The sequence below is a fragment of the Hoplias malabaricus genome, chromosome 12, assembly GCF_029633855.1.
Source record: "Hoplias malabaricus isolate fHopMal1 chromosome 12, fHopMal1.hap1, whole genome shotgun sequence".
NCBI lineage: Eukaryota > Metazoa > Chordata > Actinopteri > Characiformes > Erythrinidae > Hoplias > Hoplias malabaricus.
Window position 1 is genome coordinate 28,783,100 of NC_089811.1, and position 25,791 is coordinate 28,808,890.

General features: G+C 39.5%; 1 protein-coding gene across 1 annotated transcript in view; it reads right to left on the minus strand.

Annotated features, from left to right (window-relative positions):
• The window catches only part of man1a2 (mannosidase, alpha, class 1A, member 2), a 102,976-nt gene that overhangs the window by 59,989 nt on the left and 17,196 nt on the right, over positions 1-25,791 (minus strand). Inside the window, exon 4 of the mRNA XM_066686494.1 lies at positions 16,744-17,002. Coding sequence (XP_066542591.1) covers positions 16,744-17,002 — 259 coding nt within the window. The remainder of the gene's footprint in view (positions 1-16,743; positions 17,003-25,791) is intronic.

Here is a 25,791-nt window from a genome sequence, read left to right on the forward strand (position 1 = left end):
GGATTCCTGTCCTACATCCAACTATTGGCTAAAGGCTTGACAAAAGACTGGGTTTCAGGTTAGATTTGGGACCTTTTTTCCAGAGCTTTTTTTACACTTATGAACATTTTCTCTGATGTGTTCTCTCCCTCTCTGCTATAGTCAAAAAATTGTAAACAATTGTCTTATTTCCTGTCTCACTGCCATAAATGAACTAAAACAAAATCATGTTAATGTAGAATGGTGTTAAATACTAAATAAGTTGTGGATGTCTTAATTGTGGAAATAATATTCTGTTTATCACATCCATTAAACACAAACACAGTCGTCAAAGAATTAAGTAACAAAGCAAAGCATTTCCCTTTGATTCCCATCGATGTTCATACCCATTCATCCCTCCCATTTGTAAATCCAAACCAGTTCATTGAAATCAATCTGTAAACTTTACACATCCATTTCTGCAGACTCAAACAACTTACTTATAGTTTTAGATCTTCTTACATCTCAACGTTAGTCTGGCCATTTGGGAACTTCATCTCTGAGAACTTCTCCAGCCTGATTGGCACCACTCCTAATATTGACCATTTTCTGGATAACCGAGTCAGTCATTACCCTCTTGTGGGACAAAGGGGGAAGTCATTAAGCCTGGACTGATGATGTGGCTGCTATCTGAGTCTTCTCAAGGTTACAACCTGAAATGTGCATATTATGCATTTGCTTGCTCACAGATATTATTGGCAAGCTTTGGTGAACTTTTCTCTTGCAAATTCTTTAGTTATATTTTGGGATGTTTCAATTCTGAGAAAAAACAATAACGCTTAAAAACAAACAAAAACGATTTAACTGTTTAACAGTTAAATCAACATTTTCAAAGACTTTCCCCCTTTCCAGCTCAAATCATTCCTCTAACCAATCCATAATTTTTCCACTCGGATGTTCCTCTCCTTTCCCCCTCCTCACTCTCATAAATATTCTAAAAATAAGCCAATTTCATGTTTTATTCAAAGGTAAGGCCTGAAGTGTTTTGCCTGTCAGTTAATGTCCGTGTTGACTGACTGATTTAGAGAGCATTGAGAGTGCTGCTTATTTTAACCATAAGAACACTCGCTCTCAAAATACGATATGCACATTTGACTAGGGATGTAATTAAAACACATAGCTAATCAATTCCCTCTTTTGTGCTGTACTGTCCAAAAATCTTGCTATCTTGTCAATCTTATATCCTGATTAACCAATACAACTACATAGGAAGACCTACTGCATCAACAATCAATTGGGGTACTATATTCCTCCAATATTTCCAGATTGTAGGGCAGTGTGCGCAAGATGAACCACAAGACTGATTGATTAACTAGAACTGTCCCTGTGGACTGCCCCGAGTGTTCATATCAATTCCTGAGTAGACAGATATGGTCCTCTCCACCCTCCCATCAATCGAACAGAGCTCAATGTGTCAGAAACAAAAGGAAAGAAATATTAGCCATGTCTGCCAGCCTCTGCTGTGCTGATTGAGTGTAGGTGTCTGCTCACTGAATGTCAGCCACCTCTACCTAACCAACTTGGAGCAGTCATCCATGCTCCTCTATTTAGATTAACACTACCATTCAAATATTAGGAAACCCTGTACCAAAGTTTGGACCTGTATTCATTCATATAAAGCCAGTTTGGTTAAAGGATTATTTATAAAATTAATCTACCATGAAGGTTGTACTCCACAGGTTTAAAAAATAATCTGTGGAAAGTTAAGAGATAATAAAATGAACAAACACAAATCCAGAACACACCTATTTAACATGACTTCTGATCATCTCTGAATGCAGCAGCTAAACATCATTAGTTCCTATTTGAGTAACCATGCCAGAAAACATGTACGGCTAGATACAACCTCCAGGATTGTTTCAACTTCCTGTGCCCAAACTTACACCTACTTCTACTGACACCTCTGAAGGAAAAATCCTTTGCACAAGCCGTAGCAGAGTCACTTATAACCAGAACTCTGAGCAGCTAATAGTAGCTAAACATCTTGGACTCAGCACAGAAACCCAGAAAAGTTCTAAAAAGAAATACATTAAATTAAGGAAATAAAACCATAAATTAATTCAATAAATAAACATTTACCACATTAGAGACAAAATGGTGAAGAAATCCGAGTGTTTTTCTGTTTTGGAAATATGCAATAGATACAACAGACAGAACAGATAAAATGAAAACTTACAACTAAAGAAATATTCTTATTATTGTTTGCAAGAAACCATTTAAAATGCAGCAACCTGATAGGAGCAGGAACCTAACCTCATTTATATAAAAAAAGATAACTTTTTATCATTTGAATATATTAGTGCTTAAATATTCTATAAGAGGATCTGCATTTGCATATGTGCATATGCAAAAATATACTGCAGTGCTATGAATGATTCATAGATCATAGATGGTGAAGGAACAGCACAAAAAAGGTGACTGTTAAGACCATGACCGAGAACCGAGATGAGAAGTCTGCTCATTTTTCCTCACCCCCCTGAGGGACAGGGAAACTTAAGCAGTGGGATTTTCGCCTTGAGACCATGTTTAGATCTTCGGGAAGGATACGTCTAGCATCCTGAAGTGGAAGAGCTGAGGTACTGCTGTGAAGTCTACTGCAGCCTTTTGCAGAGAAATGAACAAAAATGGCTATAAACAAATCCATCACAATGAAATTCAAAATTATGCATATTTTTGCTGCTTCTGCTGCCATAATGCGCATGATTCTGGTCCTATACACAGCACTGAAACAAGTATTAGGTAGCACTGTATCGTCAAGAGACTGTCGTTTGGTTCTGCTGTGGAGGTTGGAAGATGTTCGCATGCTGGCCCTGTTTTTATGAAGGTCAGAGTAAGAGGTTAAGACTGTGAAAAGCAAATGAAATCTTGACCACAGTGTATAAATCATATCGAGGAGAAGAATGCATATTTTAAAACCTCAACACAAGCATCCCAATAAGATCTTCTATAGCCCCAACAATCTCCTCTCCACACTCAATCCTTGCCTTCTGACACTCCAATTTTTTTTGTTCGTACTGTGATTTTTCAGGAGTGTTACATTGGCAGGGAGAAGCATGACTCTTAGGTGTGTTACTTGGAGACATTATGTGGTGCCCTGATGGTTTTTCTACAGTGCGCTGAGAGGCAAGCGTGAGAGGGAGATCCTTTTAGAGCAAATCACTCTGTCTGGAGCGTTTCCTAGAGCCGAGGCTCAGCCAACTCTGCAGAGCCGAGGGGGATGGGGAGACGTAGAGAAAGAAAAAGAGAGTGAGGAGAGGAAAAAGAAAGTCAAAGAATGGCAATAGAAGCAGACGAGGTGCAGAAGCAAGACATGGAGTGGCTGAGTGAGAGGTACTGAAAGTAGTAGCAGAGCTGTGACTATCACTCTACATTGTGACTATTTGGGGGAAATCGTGTAGATCAGCACTGGTGAGATTTTAACTAAATACTACAGTGCTAAGAAGAATGTTGTAGATCAGTTTTTAATGGGATCTGAACTGGACAAATCCCAACCTAGCTCAAGCATATTCTGTCTGAGGTCAAACACTGCAAGTTCTAGGAAGTAGCACTGTAACAGTACAATACTGGAGCAAACCCTCCACAAGTCCCAGGATAAAGCTGGATGAAGGAAGGAGCTCAAGCAAATAACATAATTTGGGCTGTGCAGTGAGTCCTCTGCAGAGGTATGAGATACCCCTCATGGCCAGAAAACACATTATCCAACTCTGGGTCTGCAGAGGAGCTCTGACCTTCACAATGGCAGTAAAAATTTAGCTCAAAACCCACATTTCACACTCTGAGTGTGAGAGTGCCCTTTAAAATCTCCTCCAGGGGGAGAAGCAGTAATTAGTATTAACCCCCCCCTCCAACACCACCCAAAAGGCTTCCCTGTACATGGCTTGAGAAGAGGAACATTCATAAATCTCCCCCCCTGCACTTCAGTTCATCTCCACTGCACTCCAGGGAACCTCGGCAGCAATTGGACATCGCTGCTGCTGCCGCACACAAAGCTTGTGGCACTACACAAATTATTTAATGCCCCTTGGTGTCCGCTGGAGTCAGTTTGATTCATGACAGCCCCTCCTCCTGTCCTCTCTCACTGTAACATGCTTAAAAGATATTCTGTCCCAAAGGATCCAACAGGGCTTGGAGAGAGAACTGTCCGATTCAAAAGACCCTCAGGGAGCCACAGCGCCATTGGGGGGCAAGCTCCAGTACTGCAATGCAAAAGAGGCTCAAAAGAAAGTTTGACATGAGGATGGATAATATGATCAAAAATCAGTGTAAACTGCAGGTGGTATGACAAAAGAAGAAGATGCTACATCGTTTTGTAAGAACTGCCATACATGCAAAGTCTAACATTCTGAGGAACTGCTGCTCTTTGCTTACTTTCAGAAGCTCCATGTCTTTTAAGAAGGAACAATATGATAGAGGACATCGACTGTTTGTACGTGGGTGAAGTTTAACTTGTCCAAGTTTTTTATTTACTCTTTGAATTACCAGAATCTCATTCGTCACTCGAGTTGTTTAGTTTGTAGCACTTTTATTTTCATGCAGTGTTAGTTCCAACATAGGTATTCTGAAACAGCAAAAATTTGTCTGCATCACCCACCTATGGAGCAGGAATAGGGCCAAATTCCCATGTTGGTTCAAGCTTTTCAAAGGTCTATTGGCTGTCTAAATACCTCAGATGCCTCAGGATTCATAAATACATTAGACCAGGTTCCAGGAAGAGACTGGAGATCTAGCATCCTCAATTTATAAAAAGTGTTTCTTTTTCCTTTAATCAAAACCACGAACCTTAACTTTAATGTATAAACCAAAAAAAAAAAATACACCACCACCTACAAACACCTACATAGCTAGTACATCATTATAGCTGCAAATTAAAGGACATACTAGTGGTTTCTAGCCCAGTCCCGGTCCAAGGGGAGAGCTGAATGAAGGCAGGAACTAATAAGAGCACATTTTGTTTTCAGTCAGAACGAAAGTTTTAGGCCTCTAACTGAGACAGAGCCAAAGACATCTTTGAACTAAATCAGTTTAATTGGCTGATGCTGCTATTGTTTCTGATTTGGTTCACAGTTCAAGCGTGAACACACACACACACCCCTTTCTAATACACTGTCAACTTCATCTCTCATTTCTAAGTGACCTTGGCTGCTGGGGACACTGTACATTCCCCCTCCTCTTTCAGCCTCTCAGGCATATGCTCAACCATGAACCTGGCACTGTAATCGTCCCCATGAAAACAAGCTCCAGAACCCTGAGGGCCTCCTGCTTCCACTGCCAGCTACAGCATGCACTCCTAGCACTCATTTCCAATACCAATACTGCTCGACTCCTAATGAGGAAGGAGCACACTACACACCTGTGCACTATATACACAGTACAACTGCATAATTTCAGTTCTAACTTGTTTTACATCTCCAGTGTATTAAGCATTCTGTTCAGTTTGTTAAACATATAGTGAGTATGTGGTGTATCATTTGTGTAGTGTGACTGTATCAGTAGTGGATTGGTGTACAAAACAGTGCTTGGTCTCCTGTGATGCCCAGACCATTTAAGAGAACCTAATTGGTTTCTCAGGTTCTGGTTGGGTAGGACAGCGATTTCACGTCTTTCAACATAAGCATTTTTTTGCAAGCCAAAGCAGGTGACTATTAGCTAATGTACCGGAACTAGTAGTTAGCATTCTCACTCAAGCTCTCCAGTGATGTTTTGCAGTATTGGTGCTCGACTAGGCACATTTAAAGCTTGTCGCATTTCCACTAGCAGGGCTCCCCTGCAAAATGAAGTCGGTGACGTCACAAAAACCCTGTCTCTTACAGGAATCGCTGCCTTTGAAAACCACAACAATGGCAACGGTAAATTTAGGTGCTCTTTATCCATTGTGTATTTCTGTGTTGTTTTAGTTTTTTGGACTAAACCTGTCTTCGTGCCCCAGTTCTCACAGATCAGTTTTACTTGTTGCACTTTCGTCTTTCACTGGAATTTTTCATTGCCCATTGGCCCAAGGAGAATTTAAACCTCTTGAAAACACCTCAAGGTAAAGTTATGAGCTGCCGTTGTAAGTCCGATAAAAATAAATGTGAATGCTGCTGTAAATTAATAGCTTTTACCAGTGGTGAGTTTTTACATGTCACCATTTAGTACCTACTCGGCACGGTTTGAGTGAGATAACACTGAAAACTTACCCTGTTCCAGGGACCAGATTTGGCTGGTGAACAAGCAAAATAGCCATGCCAAGTCATGTAGGTTTCATGCAGTGGAAAAGAGTCATATTTTATAACGGGCAGAACCCTGGCATTACATGTATTGGGCATGATTATTAAATGTATTATTTAAAGAAAATAGGAATAAAATACTAAAGACTGAAAATCAGGCATTTCAGGAACAAGCGAACAGGCAAGATCTTCCAAACTTCTGAAAAGCAGTACTGTAGCCAATTAAAAGGACAGCCACCTATATATAAACTAACACAACCCATCCGTATACTTACAGCTTCATGAAGAAGAAGAAGAAAAAAAAAAAGTTTTTACAGCTTATGTTTATGCTGCTATGTCTGTGTGAGGCTGTATGCTTAGTCACTGCTGATGTTCTCTGTCCTGACTCCACTCCTCTGGGATAAACTTCAGACCATGTAAAGGCACAGGACTGAGACAAACAACATATGGACTGACAGATTTTGGGAATAGGAGTTGAATTTTCTACATTATCTGTAGTCTGAAAGACTAGACACACATGCAAACGACCCCAGCTGGCTTTGGAATCAGCATTGTCAAATAGAGGGCAAGCCAAAATGTCACGCCTCTATAGATGCTTATGTGAAAGAGCACAGCATAGTGGAGAGTAGCCAGAGATAAAAGAGCCCTCAAATAGATCACCAACCTTATAAGCTTATCAGTTCCTTTATGTACAGAGAGCTTGACTGGGGTCATTACTCTGTTAGCACAATTAGCTCAGACACCTGAATGTGTGTTGAGAGTACTCCAGGTCATTTCCACACAGCACGTGGCTGCAGGAAAAGAAATAGCAGGGTTAGCAGGGGACGTTTGCAATAGAGACAAAGACAGAGAGAAAGAAAAAGAAAGACCGACAGATAGGCTAAGGCAGGAAACAGAAGAGAGAAGGAGAGGCAAAGAGCAAGTGGCAGTGTCACACTGTCATAAAAAATTACCTTCAAACAGACAAACTGCACAATACACAAAGGGGCATGCACTTGCAAACACTAAAGCCTGGCAGACGCCATGAAAGCTCCACTTATGTTCAGTCTCTCCCTCCGTGTCTCTCTCTCCCGCTCTGTCTCATGCTCTGCTCCACTCTCTCTCCTTCCTTGTTTCCCTCCTGCGTCAGTGCTCCAAGCAATAGCTACATACTAATCCACACAGGAGAAATGAATCCGGAGCTTCTGTTTAATCTATTCCAACACGGCATCTTTCACAAATAGCCGAGGTGCGCTGCCGTGGAAAAAGCCTGGGGAGAGAGGCTCTGTGGGAGCATCTTGTTCTCCGTCAGCTCCTCTGTCAGGCTAATCAAAGTCAGTACAACGCTAATGAAAGAGGAGCACACACCCAAGATCCTCTCACCTGAAATAGATTTAGCTTCTTTACCCTGTGCAGCTTTAAAATATACACGGTAAACAGTCATCTACAAACAAACAGATCCCATGTCTTGAAGTCTTGTTCCATAAACAACATCAGAGAAAGTGTATACGTGCACACACTTCCTCTGATCAGAATCATTTATCAAGCCCCAGACTGGCAAACAAACACCTCTGAAAATGCAGAAGGGGTTAGAACAGTTTAAAAAAAGAGAGAAATATTTATGGAGTTAATTAGTTTCAGCGCAGTTTAGGCCATTACTTTGCTTTGCTTTATCTAAAAGAGGCTGCCTCAGAGCAAATCTGCATCTAAACCTGTGGTTCTCAGCCCTGGTCCTGATGGGCCACTGCCCTTCACATTTGAAAGATTTTCCAGCTCCCGATCAAAAATGCAACTAATGAGCAAATTAACAACCCCTTTGAAAGCTGAAGTGTTTGGTGCAGTGAGGAGAGTACTATAACATGCAGGGCAGAGGCCCACCAGAACCAGGACTGAGAGCAACTGAGCTAAACCAAGACCTGAGAACTGCACCAGAGGCGGAATTAAAAGTGGGGGTCACCATTTCCCTGAACACAGAGGCTCTCGGGTTTCTCAAGTGCCCTTAAGTGTCTCAAACTCATCAAGTAATGTATGCAAAGTGATCTTCCAGGCCCTAGCTTGTGTCAATTTTCTGACATTTGTTATTCTCTGATACTTCTATGTAGAACCAGTACATGTTTCAGCATTACTGTTAAAAGTCTATAATCAAAAAAGCAGGCAGCTATATTTAGTTGCAGATGTGTTAAAGTGTCTTTTCTTCATATTCACATCTGTTGTGAAACATTTTGCACTGCAGAGATGTATACGCTTAAGATTTCTTAGTAGTAAACAAATGTAACGTATATGTAAAAGGAATTGGCAGAGATTTGTGACTATTCATATTTAAATGGGAGATGCACAGCTAGCCTTTATTATGCTAGCTTTAACACAGTGTTAGTCATTTATAATAAACAATAGCAATTCTCTGCTGAATCTGTATGTAAGGTGACTAGGAAAATGTTCTGTTGTTGTGTCTTCATGCATTTCACATCATTTGGACCGTGAAGCCCACAGTGTGCTGTTCGTTCAGGCCTCCACTGGCCCAGCAGCACTTCATGTCTACTGAACTGGAATATTTTGCTGGACATAGAACATACACATGAGACAAACATGTTAACTGTACGTGCCTCTTGAGAATAGTGTATGTATAGCTCTAGTTTGCAGCAAAACACATACCAGCCGCTTATCATATACAGCGAGTTTAAAGAAGGTATGTTACTTGCCAATCACAGCAGTGCTACAGTGCTTTATTCCACACTCCAAGCAGTCTTCATTACAGACAGAGGAAGAATCATAGCACAGGGTCCCTAGTGCACATGCAGTTAAGTGCTCAAGGGCACAACAGTGAAGGCAGGTAGTAAAGCAGATTCATTCACGCATGCTGTAGCTGCTGTGTGCTGGCCTTAGGCTTGGCATACTTGGCTGATGTCTGCACTAGGCTTTGTACTTCAAGGAGTCTACTGGCATTTGTTGCAGCAAGTTGACAAGAAGGACTTTAAGCAATGAAGTCTGATTGCTGCAGGAACAGCTATGACAAGTGGACACAGATTAAAGATCAGTTAAATAAAATTTAAACCTGTTTCTTTACAAATTTGAAAGATCGGGGTCTTCACTTAGTGTAAATATATCTACAGGCCAAAGCATTAAACAAAAACACAAATCTCACATTTGAGCGAATCTGTCAAAACCTACTTATACCGATGAAACACGAAAGGCATCAGGAAGCCGCAAGTCAAATTTGCTCATGTGCAGAACTGTGCAGAACTGCACACCACACACATCAACTCCACTGACAGAGTTATTGTGCAAATATTGTGGTTTTACCCTGCAACTAAAAAAAATGAAATTTGTAGGGATTTGATTTGAACAAACCATGGAACCATAGGGATTTCATTTGAAGTTCTAACTTTTTTTTAATCTTATCTTACTTAAACAATAGCAAAAAACTGTTTATATTTACAAATTTTGCAGAGGAGTGTGCATCAGAGCCATCTATCAGAACTTTAAGGGGTGTGTGTTGTCTCATATTTTATGCTTTCTCTGAGCATTTTCTCGGCATTGACCCAACAAATTAATAAAAGGATTTGTAAGATTTCATGATTTCATGTCAGAAATGATTGGGAGGGGTACACCTACATTTATTCAAATCTAAAATAGTTTCCTTCCTGAATGAAGGGCAAGATTTTGTTCACCACTCGGCATCCAGCACTGACTGTTTCCCCAGTTCATCATTCTTTTTAATGATGAGTTGTTGCTATTGTTAAGCATTATGACTTTCATTTAGTGACCAGTTTTAGACACCTGAAACCACCTGAAGCCCACCAGAGCCCACCTGAAACCATCCTATCCTAGTTTAATCACTTTCAACATTTCGAATGTCACAGTAACACAAGTCAAAGGGTTGACTCTTGTGGTGTCAGCCTCTCATCAGTTTAATTTGGTAGACAAGCAAGAGACTTGAGTAAATCTATGTAAGGTTCACAAAGATCAAGTTTTTCAAAGACTGCCCTTTTCTGGAAAAATACATTTCGGTGGGAAGCATTACCAGTGCTGACCCGTGTCCACTGTAAATTTCAGGGGGGCAAGTGTACATGTAAAATAACAGCTAGCTAGTAAAGCTGAATGACAGTTACAGCATTGTTATTGGCAGCATTTTGAAATGCAGAGTGAACATTCTAGAGAAGATGAAACCGAAAAATACAGAAAATAAAAACACCTTGTTGCAATTTTTGGCTTTTAGAAAACAAAACAACTATATAATCCAATATAATAAACCAACTGCCCATATTTATCCTCACACTGGGCCTATTCAAGGTGTCCTAAGATTTTACTTGTATGCAGCGGCAACAAATGGGACGGGGAGATGGAGTTAGATAATTGCAAGGACCTGTGACTGCCCTAAAATTCATTAGAACAACTCTCTCTCTCTGTCTCACACACACACACACACACACAAGGTAAGAAGGTCAAGGTTCCCTGGTGAACAGCAGATGGCCCTGCTGTGAGTTTTCCACTGAGAGAGATATGGACTTTGCCCTACAGGACACAAAAACAGTCCTGTCTGTGTGAGAGACAATGTGTATGTTGAGAATGTGCAACCACATTACCAAAGGCCATTATTTCCCGATCTCAAATGTAGACATGCAGATGCACTTTACAGATGCACCAAGCTCACAATGGATCAATATAACTATAATTATTAAAAACAACACCACCCATATAATCCTAAGCTCAGCTCTGTAACGAAAATAATTTGCAACTGAATGAACTGTGCACAAGTTAACAAAATAATCACACTAAAAGCACACTTCGTTTTTCGAATTGCTTTTTGTCAGTAAACTTCAGAAATTTACATTTTAACAATGTAACGTAGGCTACTCATTAAAGTGACTATTAAGATGTCTACAGTGATAAGTAGCATTTTAGACCTACAAAAAATTAGAAGAATATGGATGGACATATTTGTTCATGTGTTGAGACTTTTAAAAAGAGATGTAATAAAAATAACAGAAATCAAACTAGGGGGGGCACGGTGGCGCAGCAGGTAGTGTCGCAGTCACACAGCTCCAGGGACCTGGGGGTTGTGGGTTCAAGTCCTGCTCTGGGTGACTGTGAGGGGTTTGGTGTGTTCTCCCCGTGTCTACGTGGGGTCCCTCTGGGTGCTCCGGTTTCTTCCCCTGGTCCAAAAACCCACAAAAAAGTGTCCCCCCTCCAGGGTGTATTCCTGCCTTGTGCCCAATGATTCTGGGTAGGCTCCGGACCCACCGCCACCCTGAACTGGATATGGGGTTTCAGACCATGAATGAATGAATGAAATCAAACTAGAGATATTATATTCATCTAGTATTCAACTGTATTGGAAAAACAGTTCTTCCCCAAAGGTAATATTGAAATCAATTTGTCAGTTAAACGCTTATAAATAAAAGCCATTGAACTGATGTTTAGAATTGTTGTTGTTATTTTAATCCAGTATCCTTCCTAAATTAGTCCAATTACCAATTCCACACATAAGCTAGCCAAGACTCCTCAAAACACTCCAATCACACAACCACTACTTCTCTTCAAACTGCTGCACCAACACCACTTCTCTCCAAACAAGCTCAGACGAGAACACCTACACTGGCTAACAGAAGCCAGCATTGGCAAGCTTGAGTCTGATAAATGGGGAAGAAGGAGGACCCTGGCAGATATGTCCAGTAAATTATATATTAAAAAATATCTTTAAAAAAATTAAGATCAGCACAAATTTTCCATAAGCACATATTCCATGTTACAGAATGAAAAAAGATTCTAGAAATCAGCATGTCTTGCTCCTTTCTCACACACACACACTGTGCTTTGTGTATCGCTGATCTAAACATGTTATAATGTTCAGACAGATGGCTCTTCAGTAGCCTCTCACCCCATGTCTCAATAGCTGTAGTCATTTTATGATTCTGCAGATCTCAGTGCCATGATTAGGGCAGCTTTAAAAGCCCTGCTTCAGCCATCCACTTACCCAGGCTTTACGGTCAATAGAACCACTCACCCCCAGGGAAACGGACATCTTAGCCAAGCACACACACCAACACAGAAAAACCTATAAGTCCCCAGAGCACCAAACCATAAAAAATAGCCAGCATTGAACAGTCATTAGAACCAATTAGCAATAACAGATTAGGTAGAAATAATGGGATGGGGGATATAACATTTCATGCAAAAAGGCTACCTCATCATCCACACCCCTAGGGCTAATAATTCTGGAGAACCTGCAACATGCAAGCTAAACTCAAAATTCTGGGAAATGTTAAATGTTAAGGAGAGGGTATCATTTATTCAAATGTAAAAGCTAGGCTTGGAAGGTGTTTTGGAAACAAAGTATACTGTGATGCTTAAACGATGACAGCAATGAAAATCCGAGTGATCTTAAAATTCTGAAGGTTTAAAACTTGTTCCATATCTATTAAACGGCCAAGTGAACACTTTCCACTCATTTACTCTATATAAGAAAACATTTGTGTTAATCAAACATTCTCCTAAAACTAAGGACAATAATCAAGAGTTTGTGTCCCTTTTGCTGCAGGAACTGCCTCTTCTCTTCTGTGAAAACTTTAGGATTTTCATGGCTAACTGCCATCAAATGTAGTTCAGGTGTGGATTTTGGCTGAAAAGTTCTGAATAACAGAAGCCAATCCAACGCATCCCAAACAACACGTATAGTGGTCGATTACTCCAGAGACGCTCCACAATCCAGTGCTAGTGACTTTTTATGGCTTTCAAATCGACTCAACACAGCTCCTCCACAAAATGGGGCTGGTGACATCACAAAACCCTGTCTGTAATGAGAACTGTGGGCTTTGAAAACCACAATAACAGCGGTGGTAAAGTTAGGTGCTGTTAACTTTTGTGCATTCACGTGTTGTTTTTGAACTGAATACAGTTCTGCGCCCCAGTTCTCACAGATCAGCACAGTTTTCCTTGTTGCACATCCTGCTTTCATGGTGTTTTTCATTTAACCTCTTCAAAACTCCTGCTAGTTTTACATGTCACATTTAATATCTACTCTGTCCGATTTAAACCAGGCGCACGCAGGAAGTAAAAAGTCCCCATTTCCAGGGACCAGGTACGAGCATTGGCTAGCAGAAAACCTAAAGATCAGAGCTGAGCATTTTCTGTGCAAGGGGGAAAAAAGTACCAAAATCTTCTAATCAACATTTATACAAACTGTGATGAAAAGTTAATACTAAATAATAAAGTTAATGTGTCTCTAACATTAGTACACTGTAAAGTAGCTGTAATCTAGTCTATTGTGTAGAAACTATTACATAAAGTGTATATTTTACCTGGATAAACCATGCCTGAATATGGCCACATCCAGATATGCAATTTCCAACATGCAGTCCTCATTCAAATCCAAAGTACTCTCTACAAAACTTTATAGATGCAGCCAACATCAGAGAGTGCTGTCTTGGTTATTGGAAAATCCACAACATAGCCATTACAAGATATGTTTTATGCATAACACTCCCAAACTGGCAAAACCACATACAATGTTAATAGGTGAATTTATTTTTAAGTTATGATCACCTAAATTTAATAAACCCTATAGTCTACTGAGAGATAAAAAAAAACACTACAGATTATATTAATAACCAATCATCATCCAATCATAAACACCAACACTGTCTGCTACTTTGACTGTACACCGACAAGAACACAGGGCCTTAGAAATGGAAGGATCTTTAACAGTGACATTTATTTTAAAGATAGGAATGAATTAGCCACTGGCCATAACTCAGAGTTATTCTCATCTAAGGCTGGATCCCATTTTCAAAGGCTGATAATTATAACTGCAGAGATTCTGGGTTTGAGACAAAGTCAGCGGTAGATTAAATGGGCTGTAACTGTTCAACTCCAAGTACCATTTAAAAGGAAATAATGAGAAGTAATTAACTGAGAATGGGCAGAAAAACAATTTCAGGCTGGTTCTTAACCGAGCATAGCCAAAATACAATTTACAGAGAGAAAATACTCACACTCACTGACCATTCCCATACATACACAATCCACTTCAGATGCAATACCTCATTCTCAGTTCACTCGCTTAACAATAAAGTGCAGATTGAGTTATTCACCACAAACATTTTTCAAGATTCATAAAAGGTTTTGATGTAATTATTTTAAAAGCAGTGTTCTTTCAGTGGTAATACACAAACAACATTATAAGACAGACCATATTTTCTCATACAGGATAATCAGGTCATTTTGTTTCTCACAACAATTGCAAAGGTCTCCCTATTTAAGGGTGATCATAAAAGATTATCTTCCTAGGTGATCCTGTAGTGTGGAGAGTCCATAATCAAATCTTTACTCCTCGGGGTAGTCGGGGCCACCCTGATTGTGAATTGTGAATGTGAAAGGTCCTTAGAAGCTTGTAGCGTGGGGTGGACGCTGATTCTCAGGTGAAACATGACGTTAACATCAGGCCTGAAAGAACGTAAACCAACAAGAGCCGAGTTGGGGTAATGGTTTAATCCATTGTGTTTGTTTACATCTAGTTTGCGATAAACACCCCTGAGATTTTAAGGACTGTTTGTCGGATGTGAGCAATTTCAAAGTATGTGTTGTTTCTTTCAGGATTGTGTGGGGATTTTAAAAGGCCAATAATGATCAAACACAGATATATTTGTGAAAAATATTATCATGTGTGTGGTGTCTCACATTTTCAATATCGGTCAGGATTTTTAAAATCCAGTAGCGTGGGCCAATCATTACACACACTTGAACATACTCTAAAGAGATCTAAAGAGGAGCTGGCATCACAATGTACCGTGACTATACAAACCTCCTAAACAATGTGATTTGTGAAGAACGGCCAATTGATTAATTATGCAGATTAATGAAATGGCAACATTTAAAATCTACGTTTGAAAATTATTAGCACCAATCAACATTCAGTTCTAGTGTTGTTAGTAAACTAGCCATTAAAATTTGTTCATTTAATCTTTCATTCATTCATTCATTATCTGTAACCGCTTATCCAGTTCAGGGTCGCGGTGGGTCCAGAGCCTACCTGGAATCATTGGGCGCAAGGCAGGAATACACCCTGGAGGGGGCGCCAGTCCTTCACAGGGTAACACAGACACACAGATACACATTCACTCACACACTCACACCTACGGACACTTTTGAGTCGCCAATCCACCTACCAACGTGTGTTTTTGGACTGTGGGAGGAAACCGGAGCACCCGGAGGAAACCCACGCGGACAGTCACCCAGAACGGGAAACGAACCCACAACCTCCAGGTCCCTGGAGCTGTGTGACTGCGACACTACCTGCTGTGCCACCCTGTTCATTTAATCTCCAGAACTTATATAATGTTTTTATATTTAACACAGTTTGATAACGAAACCTTACAAATATTCACCTCTTCTTCTGGAGAAAAGTATGTGTTATATGTGCAGGGAACACAAGTGGACTTTAAAACCACTGATGTACTTTTAAAAGTACATTTACATTGTTTGTACCCCTATGAACAATAAACGTACCTTTTTAATGTGTTCATAATAACATTACTATGTATATTAATAACATGATTTTCCGAAATACCAAATATTGCCATAGATTCATTTGCAGGCACCTAAAAGTGAAACATAGTGAAAGAACTGTGCGACAGCCACAGTACTCAAGCAACAAGACAAATATAGGAGGCCACTAGGGTGGGGCGGTATAACGATAATACCATACACCGCAGTATTTAAAAAGGTAGACGTATCTCAAAAATGAGGGCAATATTTATGACGTGTGAGATATGTCAAATTTCTGTTCTGTGTCTTTAAATGTCAGCTAAAATGTTCATGTGCATTTAAGAGAGCCACAGGGAGGGGGCGCTGTGGCAGTGCAATGACTGCTTATATCCCTGAAAAGTGGGTGGAGAGAAACACAAGCCCAGTAGCCCACCGCAGTTGTAAGTTTAGTGCTGAGTTTGAGTTAAAAGACAGAGGACGAAAGTTGTAAACAGGTAAAATACTCCAAAAAAATCTTCACTTGATACCAGGTATACGGTTTTATCTTCTAAATATGTGTGTTTTGAGCCTCAGTTCACTGAAAAATCTGCTGGGAGAACAAGTGCCTGTTCTAAACAGTGTACACCATCTTGTTTAGCTTATTTTCAAACATTTCTGTTCCTTCAGCACCAAATTGAAATTTGCTCTCTCAGAAACAGGTTTTTATCATCAGCACGTGTGTCAGTGTGCACTGTCGGGCTGCGTTCAGATAAATTCACTCGACTTTGTGCTCACAGGCTCAGTGCAGCCACAGTAATACAAAAAAAACACAGTAAGTAATGTACTGCGATAATATTTTGAGACGGTATGAAAAATGTGAATACCGCCCAACCCTAGAGGCCACTGCTATTTGAATTTAAAAAAGGCACTGAAATTATTTATGACTAACGACACTAAAGATTTTTTACTCATTCCAGGACTTACTAGTTGCTGCTAATACGTGGTCAATTGGCTTGACACTCACAGACTTTTAAAGCTATAATACACAATACCACAAAAACTCAGAACTTGCTTTCACCTCTCTGATCTTGTCCCGTTTTTCTTTCACATCAGGGACTCCAGGGTCTCCGTCATTGATCCCCACTAATTTGGGCATGGGCACTGGAGGTAGGGGCTTGGGTCCATCTTTCTTTTTCAGGTCCTCTGCCACCTTGGTCTTTTCTGTCTGGATCTCTGCCCTCAGCTCCTCTTTGGACTTGCGGAGTTTCTCCTTGGCCTCCTGCAGTGCCCGCTCATGATCTGCCCGTATTTTATCCCGTAGACTCTCTTCCTCTTCCCTGCAAGGACAAAAGCACAGCAGGAACAGAGGTATCAGAGGAAATTGTGTTACAACTCTTCATACTGACTCATAACTGACTTGAGATGAAAAGTTAATGCCACAAACATTTATCACAACCTCTTATAAAATGAATCAAGGACTCAAAGCTACATTATTTCTGGACTGACAATGACTATGAAAGCAATTCTGTCTCAGACTTTGAAATATTACCACCTTTGAATTTGTAGCACTGATTTTTTTTTTGTTTTGCACCGAAATTATGCATCTGAATTGAATTTTGTTGCTTTTCAATTTAAGTTTTCAGATTTCCACCTCTGAATATTTTGATTCGCAATTATGCATCTGAATATAATTGCTCTTGAATGGAAGACGTTTTCATTGTCATTATTCAAGGTACAGAAATTTAGATAAAAAAAATTCAAGCTTAAAATAATTCAAACAGTATATTTCAAAGTTGCTCAAATTAGATAGACCAAATTCAGATGCCAAAATACAAGTGAAAAAATTCAGAATACACATCCATGATACAAAGGATAAGCAATCGATTCATTATGATTTTCTGTTTCACCTTAAATGGTGCACTAGTTGCATTTTGTCGCCGCTAGATGGAAAAATACAAACACAATTTCCATACCGTGGAAAAGCTACATGTTTAGTTTCCTTCCACGGATATTATCTCTTTATTTCCTCACAGACAGTCACCTCGAGTGGGACTTGAACCCACAACCTCCAGGTCCCTGGAGCTGTGTGACTGCAACGCTACCTGCTGTACCACTGTACCCAACTAATTAGACAATATAAAATATATAATAAAAAATTAAATAAAATATAAATATTTTCATAATGTGACACAAACTTGGCATAATAGAAATAACTTCTGAGCAACTGTATTAACAGTAGCATTCCTGCCTGGACTTGGAATCTAACTTTAGCATACTGTGTGTGAAGTGATGGTTTTAGACACTTTTCTATCCACTGAGCCAAAGGGAATGGAAATATCCACAACTGGTGACTAGGCCTGTTTTGGTTATTGCAATTTTCTGATCCTAATTAAATGAGACAAGTGCAATTAGTATTTGCAATAACATAGTTTATTTTCAAAGTCATATGTGTGCTGTGACAAACATTTCTGTCAAGGAAAAGGCATGTAAATAAAAGAAAACTGGAAACAGGTATTGAGACGGGGTGACAATGATCTTCCAAAATCTTCTGACTGGTGTTATAAAAACTTCAGAGTGCAGTGGGGAATGTGTCGCTAATGTGCCTTGAGAGCTAGGAACGAAGATCTGGACCAGTCTACTTTTGATTTGACCTTTGACAGATGCATATATATTGAATTATACTATTCAAATGACTTATTCGTCTAGGATAAAAAAATCTTATTGCTAAATGTACTTCAGAAGCATTCAGTAATCTGTCCTCGAGCCTGATTTGCTCATGTCAGGTAAAAAACAGCACTGGCCATTAGCCTACAACCAGAAAGTGCATTTAACTGGCTAACAAAATATGCATGACAATAACCATTAGCATCAGGAATAATCAGGGGAAAAAGTGTCAAGCTAAGCAATAACCACAGCCAGAACTTAACAGGCATGAGAGAGAAAATGATCACAAACGCTGCTTCAGTGGAATGTTCAAGGCATATGTCGGAGCTCTCCCAGGGGTTTTGAACCACAACGACAGATCATATAATGCAAACCCACCTTACAAGTAACACAATCTGATCATACAGGTACACAACCCACAAGCATGCTCAAAACACAATCACTCATTCCAGTGGAAGCAACGGGAGTGTCCCAGTGAACTACATTAAAAAAAAAGAGCAAGACATAAAGAAGGCAGGACAGAGGAGTGAAAGACTGCAAGGAAAAGAGGTCAGGTGGATTCAGTGGCACAGACAGAGATACACTGAGGCAACATCACTTATCTCAGAGTGGTTCACCCACAGCCTCAGGCTATCAGCCAACCCTGGCCACAAGAAAGACAGACTGCATGGGGACAAACGTGACCTCAGAGTAGCGGCCTCACTTAATTCAGTGCCACTTCACTGGGGCAAACATAACATGCACATCCACTTCTAATGCTCCTGCGCAATTCCCAGTGAACACTGCCCATTCAAGCCTTGCAAAAAGCCTTCACTAAGTATGAGCATTTTAAGCAGTTTAGTATTCACAAATGAGAAAAAAAAGAGAAAACAATCAGTCACTTGAATATGCACATCATTGCATAATTTCCATGATTTATTCATAAATTAGCAACAGAAAGAGAGCTGGACTTCCTTTCTCTATTATATGAATAATTACACAGCTGCCAAAAAAAGAGAAAAGAAACATGTCGAATATCAAGCTAAATGCTAATCCATTACCAGCAGCATTCAGAAAATTTGACAATGAAACTTTTAGAGCCAGATTAACAAACAAAATGTATTGTTAAAGATATATATTGTTTAATAATAGTACCAAGTGTTGCTGAGCCATAAGCCATTGTATACCACTAGGCTTCACTCATCTGTCCATATTAACTGTAGCAATGTGGTTTCAATCTTCAAGTCAAACACAAATCATCCATATTTGGGCAGTTTGTCAGTCTAACAGTGCTTTCCTCATTCCCTGTTTGTTTACACAAAATACATTACAACAGTACTTTTAAACATTTAGTGTAGTATGTGTCCTAACAGCTTACACAAAGATTGGAAAATAAATAAATAAAAAGTCAATTCCCCAGTAAAACAGGCAACGCATGATGTACACAAGCATCCTGACTGGCTCAGGTGTCGGCAGACTTCCCGTTACTTATTCTGCCACATTGTACACATTGCTCTGTTTAAAAAATAATAATAATTAATAAAAAATAAAAATAAAAACTATTACCCCATGGTCCAATAACGTTGAGAGGAGATTTATTGCTGTAGTGGGAATTTACTAATAAAAAGTTGAAGGAAATTGGGAACAATGTTTTGATCATTATTCAGGGCTGCTGCACAATAGAGAACACTAACAAATGTCTGCTGGGTTTCACAGAAGAGCAAAGTATAGAACACTGCTCCATACATGCATTAAATTGTAATGTCACCAGGGTTTTCTCCTCCTCCTTATTACACTGTAAATCTTCATGATTAATTTCTGATCAGTAATGAGAGATGTGTTAGTACGTGGCTTCAAGCACTCAAGAATGCACTCACTTTTAAAATGGGGATGCACAATGATAGAAGAATTATACTGAACATGCCTGAGTGAGGATTCAAACAATGTAATAATGTTCTCAGTGTAAAAAAACAGAATGTACCAACAAACAAATATATAAGCTTTTAAATTACTCCCGTCTCTCTAATTTAGACTGGCTTCTGTATTTTGAAAATTGATTTCAAAATCTGTCACATTTTGTTTGCAAATGATCCACAAACTGCTCTTTAAGTGAGTACATGTGAAGTAATGTTTGTGTCATATCCATTCCCCCACACAACTAGAGAGGCAATTAGTGTTTTCTAGACATGTATTTTTGGAATTGTACGCGTCGTGGCCTCAATATCTCTACAAGACTCTGTGTCTCACAACACATTTATGTGCATCTCAGCCGAAGGCAGCCTTAAGAAGGTACAGAAGTCTAACCTGAGTGACCATCTGCAATATCCTCCTACAGCAACTACCTCACACAAGTGCCTTGGATTGGATCAAAAACACCAGCCAGTAATGTCAGGAAGATGCATTAGATGGAAGTGGACTCGAACGGCACTGCTAAGAGACCTAGTAAGGTCAAAGGTTTCCTGCTGATGATAGTAAACAATAATAACAACAAGTATTTCACTGTGTCTGGGTTAACACACCATGATAATAGGCTCACCAGCAAATCGGCCTTAGCTGACATCTTTATTACTTTTCTCTCTCCCTCCTTTCAGTTATGCTTCTCCTTTCCCTGACTACATCACACAAAGATACTGTAGCGTCACAGTAATTTCATGCAATGCTCCAAGTCAAACACACAATTAGGAGCATGTCAACATCAGTCTGAATCAATTAGCTTGGCAGAGACCTGGTTGAGGCCTGCACCAATCAAGTCCTAGTTGCTTTAATCTTTTTTTTTTTTTTTCCCAATCCAGAACTGTGACGCATGTTTCATTAGTGAGCCCCTCCTCCATCTTAAAGAAAGATGTCCTGCTGCAGATTTTAAATATGATATGCAAATAAAACATGTTTATGTTTACATCAAAACATATATGACACAAACTTAGCATAGTCTGCAGCTAATTAACAAATTTCCAGTGTTTCTAGGGCAGATAAGAGTACCATTTTTATGTAAATACCGAAAAGAGCTTGAAAATAACCTAATTTGTTTTTAGCTACAAACAAATGTATCTGAAAGGAGTAGGGTGTATTCAACACATGTGAAACGTTAAGAATCACAGTAGGCCTGGGTGTTCATTCATTCATTGTCTGCAAGCGCTTATCCTGTTCAGGGTCGCAGTGGGTCCAGAGCCTGGAATCATTGGGCGCAAGGCGGGAACACACCCTGGATGGAGCACCAGTCCTTCACGGGGCAACACACACTCACACATTCACTCACACCTATGGACACGAGTCACCAATCCGCCCACTAATGTGTGTATTTTAACAGAGGGCGGAAACCAGAGCACCCCCAGAGGAAACCCATGCAGACACGGGGAGAACACACCAAACTCCTCACAGACAGTCACCCGGAGCGTGAATTGAACCCACAACCTCCAGGACCCTGTGTGACTGCAACACTACCTACTGAGCCACTGTGACCTAGACCTGGGCAATAAAGCAATAACAATATGCATCACTATAGACACATCAAAAATAGCAGCAATAAAAATGTTTAATAGGTTTAGTAATGTAAAGGAACACTTTCAAGTATTATTACTTAAAAATGACAACTTTAAAAAGATGAAGGCTCCTCCGCCTGTAATCCTGTAATACAGAGAATATTGCCTCTTTCACTGCTCTGCTCTAAAAAAAATTTGGCCATGCAACTTCGGAACAGGGTTGGACATCCCGAAGAGATAGAGAGAGACGAGACTGTTCAAGAGTTAATATTGGACTGACTTTACTCAGTAGAGTGAGCTGAAACAGACTTGAAAACACATGTTGGGGTAGTAAGTATCTTAGTATATTATAAGCGATATATGGGTTTTATCATGTAGTCAACATAATTTTATTTGATTACACACATTTCCCAGGCTGTTGTTAATATTTCTCAGGAACAACAGAAACGTGCAAGTTAAAAAAAAAATATGAGTGCAGGCATTGAGAAAATCAGGTGGGGTTTTTATTTCTTTTTTTTCCCCATTAATTTGACCAAGATCAGATGACTGCTGTGTGTAAACTGTGCAGGAAAACTGTGGTGACCAAGAGCAGGAATACAACAACAATAAAACCAGAGAGAATGAACCAACTTGTGTTCCTGGCTCACAGTTTGAAAGGAAGCTATGTCTAGTCCTTGAGAGTTATCTTTATAAAAAGATCTTAATTTTTAATACAGCTTATGATCCCTCGATGTTGGCACTAAAGTTTACATTTCATCTCATTTGTTTACTAAGTTTTAGAGAATTTTTTTTTACCATGTTTGTCACATTTTGCAGATGCTAAGTTGATCTATCTCAACTTTGTGTTAAAGGCTAAGCACCAGCTATATGAAAGTGTCAAACAAATAAATACAGTGGAATTTGAGTTCCTAACCTGTGTTTATTGATAGTCAGAAAACATGTTATTTCTCACTAATTCAAGGAATATGGTTTACAAGACTGTTGGTTGCACTTTGTGGCTCAGATTACACTAGGCTACGTATCACTAGTTGCATTACGGAGGTTTATAGTGTCGGATGAATTCGAGTTCGACTTCGATCACATTTACAAGAATAACGGTACCTTTAAATTTGAGTTTATCTTATTGCTAGGCTATTGTCATGAATAATGTTTGTTATTTAGCTAGATACTGTCATAACAGTCAGTCATAACGATGTTTTACTGTGGCGTTGTTCAGCTGTTGTCCACCAGTGACGTCACGGTTGCGTTCAAGAATTTCCGTAACGAGCTCGGGTTTTTCCATTAATTTAATAAAATTGTCAGTTTTAAAGCAAATTAAGCTGCTATTTTCATTTTAATTCATACTTATATATGTCAGTAACTAAAATAATGTGAAATATTCATGGAGGTCCATTAAGTGGTGCTTAGCCTTTAACAAAAACTTTCATTGCTCATATTGTTTATTATATCAAACTTTTAATCAGTTGATTTTACTTGCTTTGTTTATTTTACGTGTGTATCAAGGTGATATCTTTCTTTTATCTTTTTTTTTTCTGTAAACCTTTGTGTGTGTAGTTTTAAATGTGTTGAAATTACTACATATGTCTTAACAAATAGAGCAGATACATGCTGAATTTTTCCCTGTTCTTTATTAAAAATGTGTCAGTATGTGACTTAAAAATTATACATTTAATCAGGATATATTTTTCAGCTATATTCCCCAGTCCTATGTCATAGCATATTCTGTTGAAATAGAGCAGAGAAACACACTTTACAGGTCTGTTTAATGTGCGAGTCCTCAGAGTTTAAAGCGAGGCCTTTAAAAACCAGTGAAGATTATTCCAGCTCGCCTCAGGAGACGCAGTCTGTCTCAGCAAGTTCCATTACTCAGCCTAATCATTAGGCTTAGATCAAGCCTCATTTTCTGCCTTTCACAGTGAGAAGAGCAAGAAATGGGGAAATCTGTTTTTATCGTTAAGGAGAGCCTGAGGTTTTCATACTTGCTATTAACGAATGGGAAATGAGATAACAGTGATGCTCTCATAGGAGGACAGGTCTCAAACAGAGGGATTACTAACCCACAGATAGAAGGCCCTAAAACACGCCCTTTGGTAGGCTTTCTATCAACTGCAGTATGAGCAGATCTTAACTCAACAGCATTTTGGCACTCTGAACACATACTCTGCTGAGAAGAACTACCTTTTTATTTTTTAAGCAAAGACTGCTCTCTTATTTCACCATGCACACTTAGACACTTCAGTTTACTACTCCTGGCAAATCAAGTAATTTCAAATAAAAACCAATCTTTCCAATCCACCTACAATTGTAGAAACTGTGGAAGCATTGTCCCAGATCCACAGCCCAGAATTCACAGAACTTGAATGACATCAGGCCAGCTGGTCCAACATGTCTTATAGTCCCTTGATTCTGGGCTGGGCATATGCTGTATACTGAAAGAGATTAGGGGTGGAATGTTAAGATAAGAAAAAAAAAATAGACAAACTTACAAGGTAACAAAGACTTTTTCAGGATAATTATACAGCAGGATTACCATCAGAAAGACCTACTTAGAAGAGAAAAAATCTGAAAAATATACAACACCGGAGAGAAATATACTGTCTGTAACATGCCAAAACGTATTTGCAGCAAAGTCACAGAACCCTTATTGGTTCTGTAAAGAACCTCATTGGTTTTATAAAGAAAAGTTTTATAAAGAAGGCCTTGGACTAATGGTTAGAGGACTGGGCTTGGTACCAGAAGGTTGCTAGTTTGATCCCCAGGAGCGGCAGGAACATCCATGGCTGAAGAGCCCTTGAGCAAGGCACTGAACCCCCAAACTCCCCAGGCGCTGGGGATGTCTGCCTTCCGCTCTGGGTGTGTGTGTTCACAGCCCCTAATGCACTAGTGTGTGTGTGTGTGTGTGTGTGTGTGTTCACTGACACAGATGGGTTTAATGCAAAAAACACATTTTGTTGCATGTTGTACAATGACAAATAATTGCCAGCAACAACAACAAAATAATTTTTGTACATGAGCTATGAGTGTGAATTATTACTTCTTCTCTGTAATTCTAATTTCATGTAATAACATCAGAACATGGAGGACGACACATAAATAAATGGCACATAAATGACCCAAATAAATAAACACAGAAATAAATGTTATGATTGTATCATGTTTCATCCTGTCTCAGCCAAATATGTTCTTAAAATATACCTTCTTAGGCACAAACTTCACATATTACTGTATTGATTTAACAACCAGGCGTGGGTCTCAAACCAACAACCCCAAGACCCTGAGGATATGTGACACTACATATTGTACAACTGTGCTGCCCTGTGGTATAATACCGTTATAATTGAACTGTATAGGACATTTATATTCCATACTAGGACCTAAAAGTCTGGGCAGACATGGCTCCCTTTAATGTGATGTCAAGTATTTTGTGCCAAAATCACAACCACAGTCATACCACTGTATAACTCCACACTCCTTTTTAAAATAATAAGGTAAAGATTCAATCCTACATACAAGGACATGACTGTAGCTAACACTCACCTGTTATCTCTGTGGGTTTTTGGAAAGACCCAGTACTTACGCATTTACACTTCACCAAGGTTCATCAGTCAATCAATCAATCAGTCAGCAGGTAAACAAAAGTACCTTTTCTAGGCCAGTCTGCTAGGCTGTCTGGCAAAAAACTATCTAAGAAGTTAAGGTTTGGTCAATGGGGAAATAAAATCTGAAAGAGCAAAAAATGATTTGAAATGTAGCCCATGCTTTGGGAACAACACAAACACCACCATAAATGCTTTCCCCTGGCACACAGGTGTGGCTAATGGATAAAAAGGGTACCAGAACTGATCTCCAATATAGCTTAAAATCTCTCGCTCCAGAAGTGATTACCACAAGTAAAGTCAGCTTGCTGCTCGTTTGATGGCCACTTCAGTGACTGGCTCCCTGTCTCCATCATTAGTAGGATCCTTTAAAATTCCATCATCACTCACTGCTCCTAGTTTACTCTC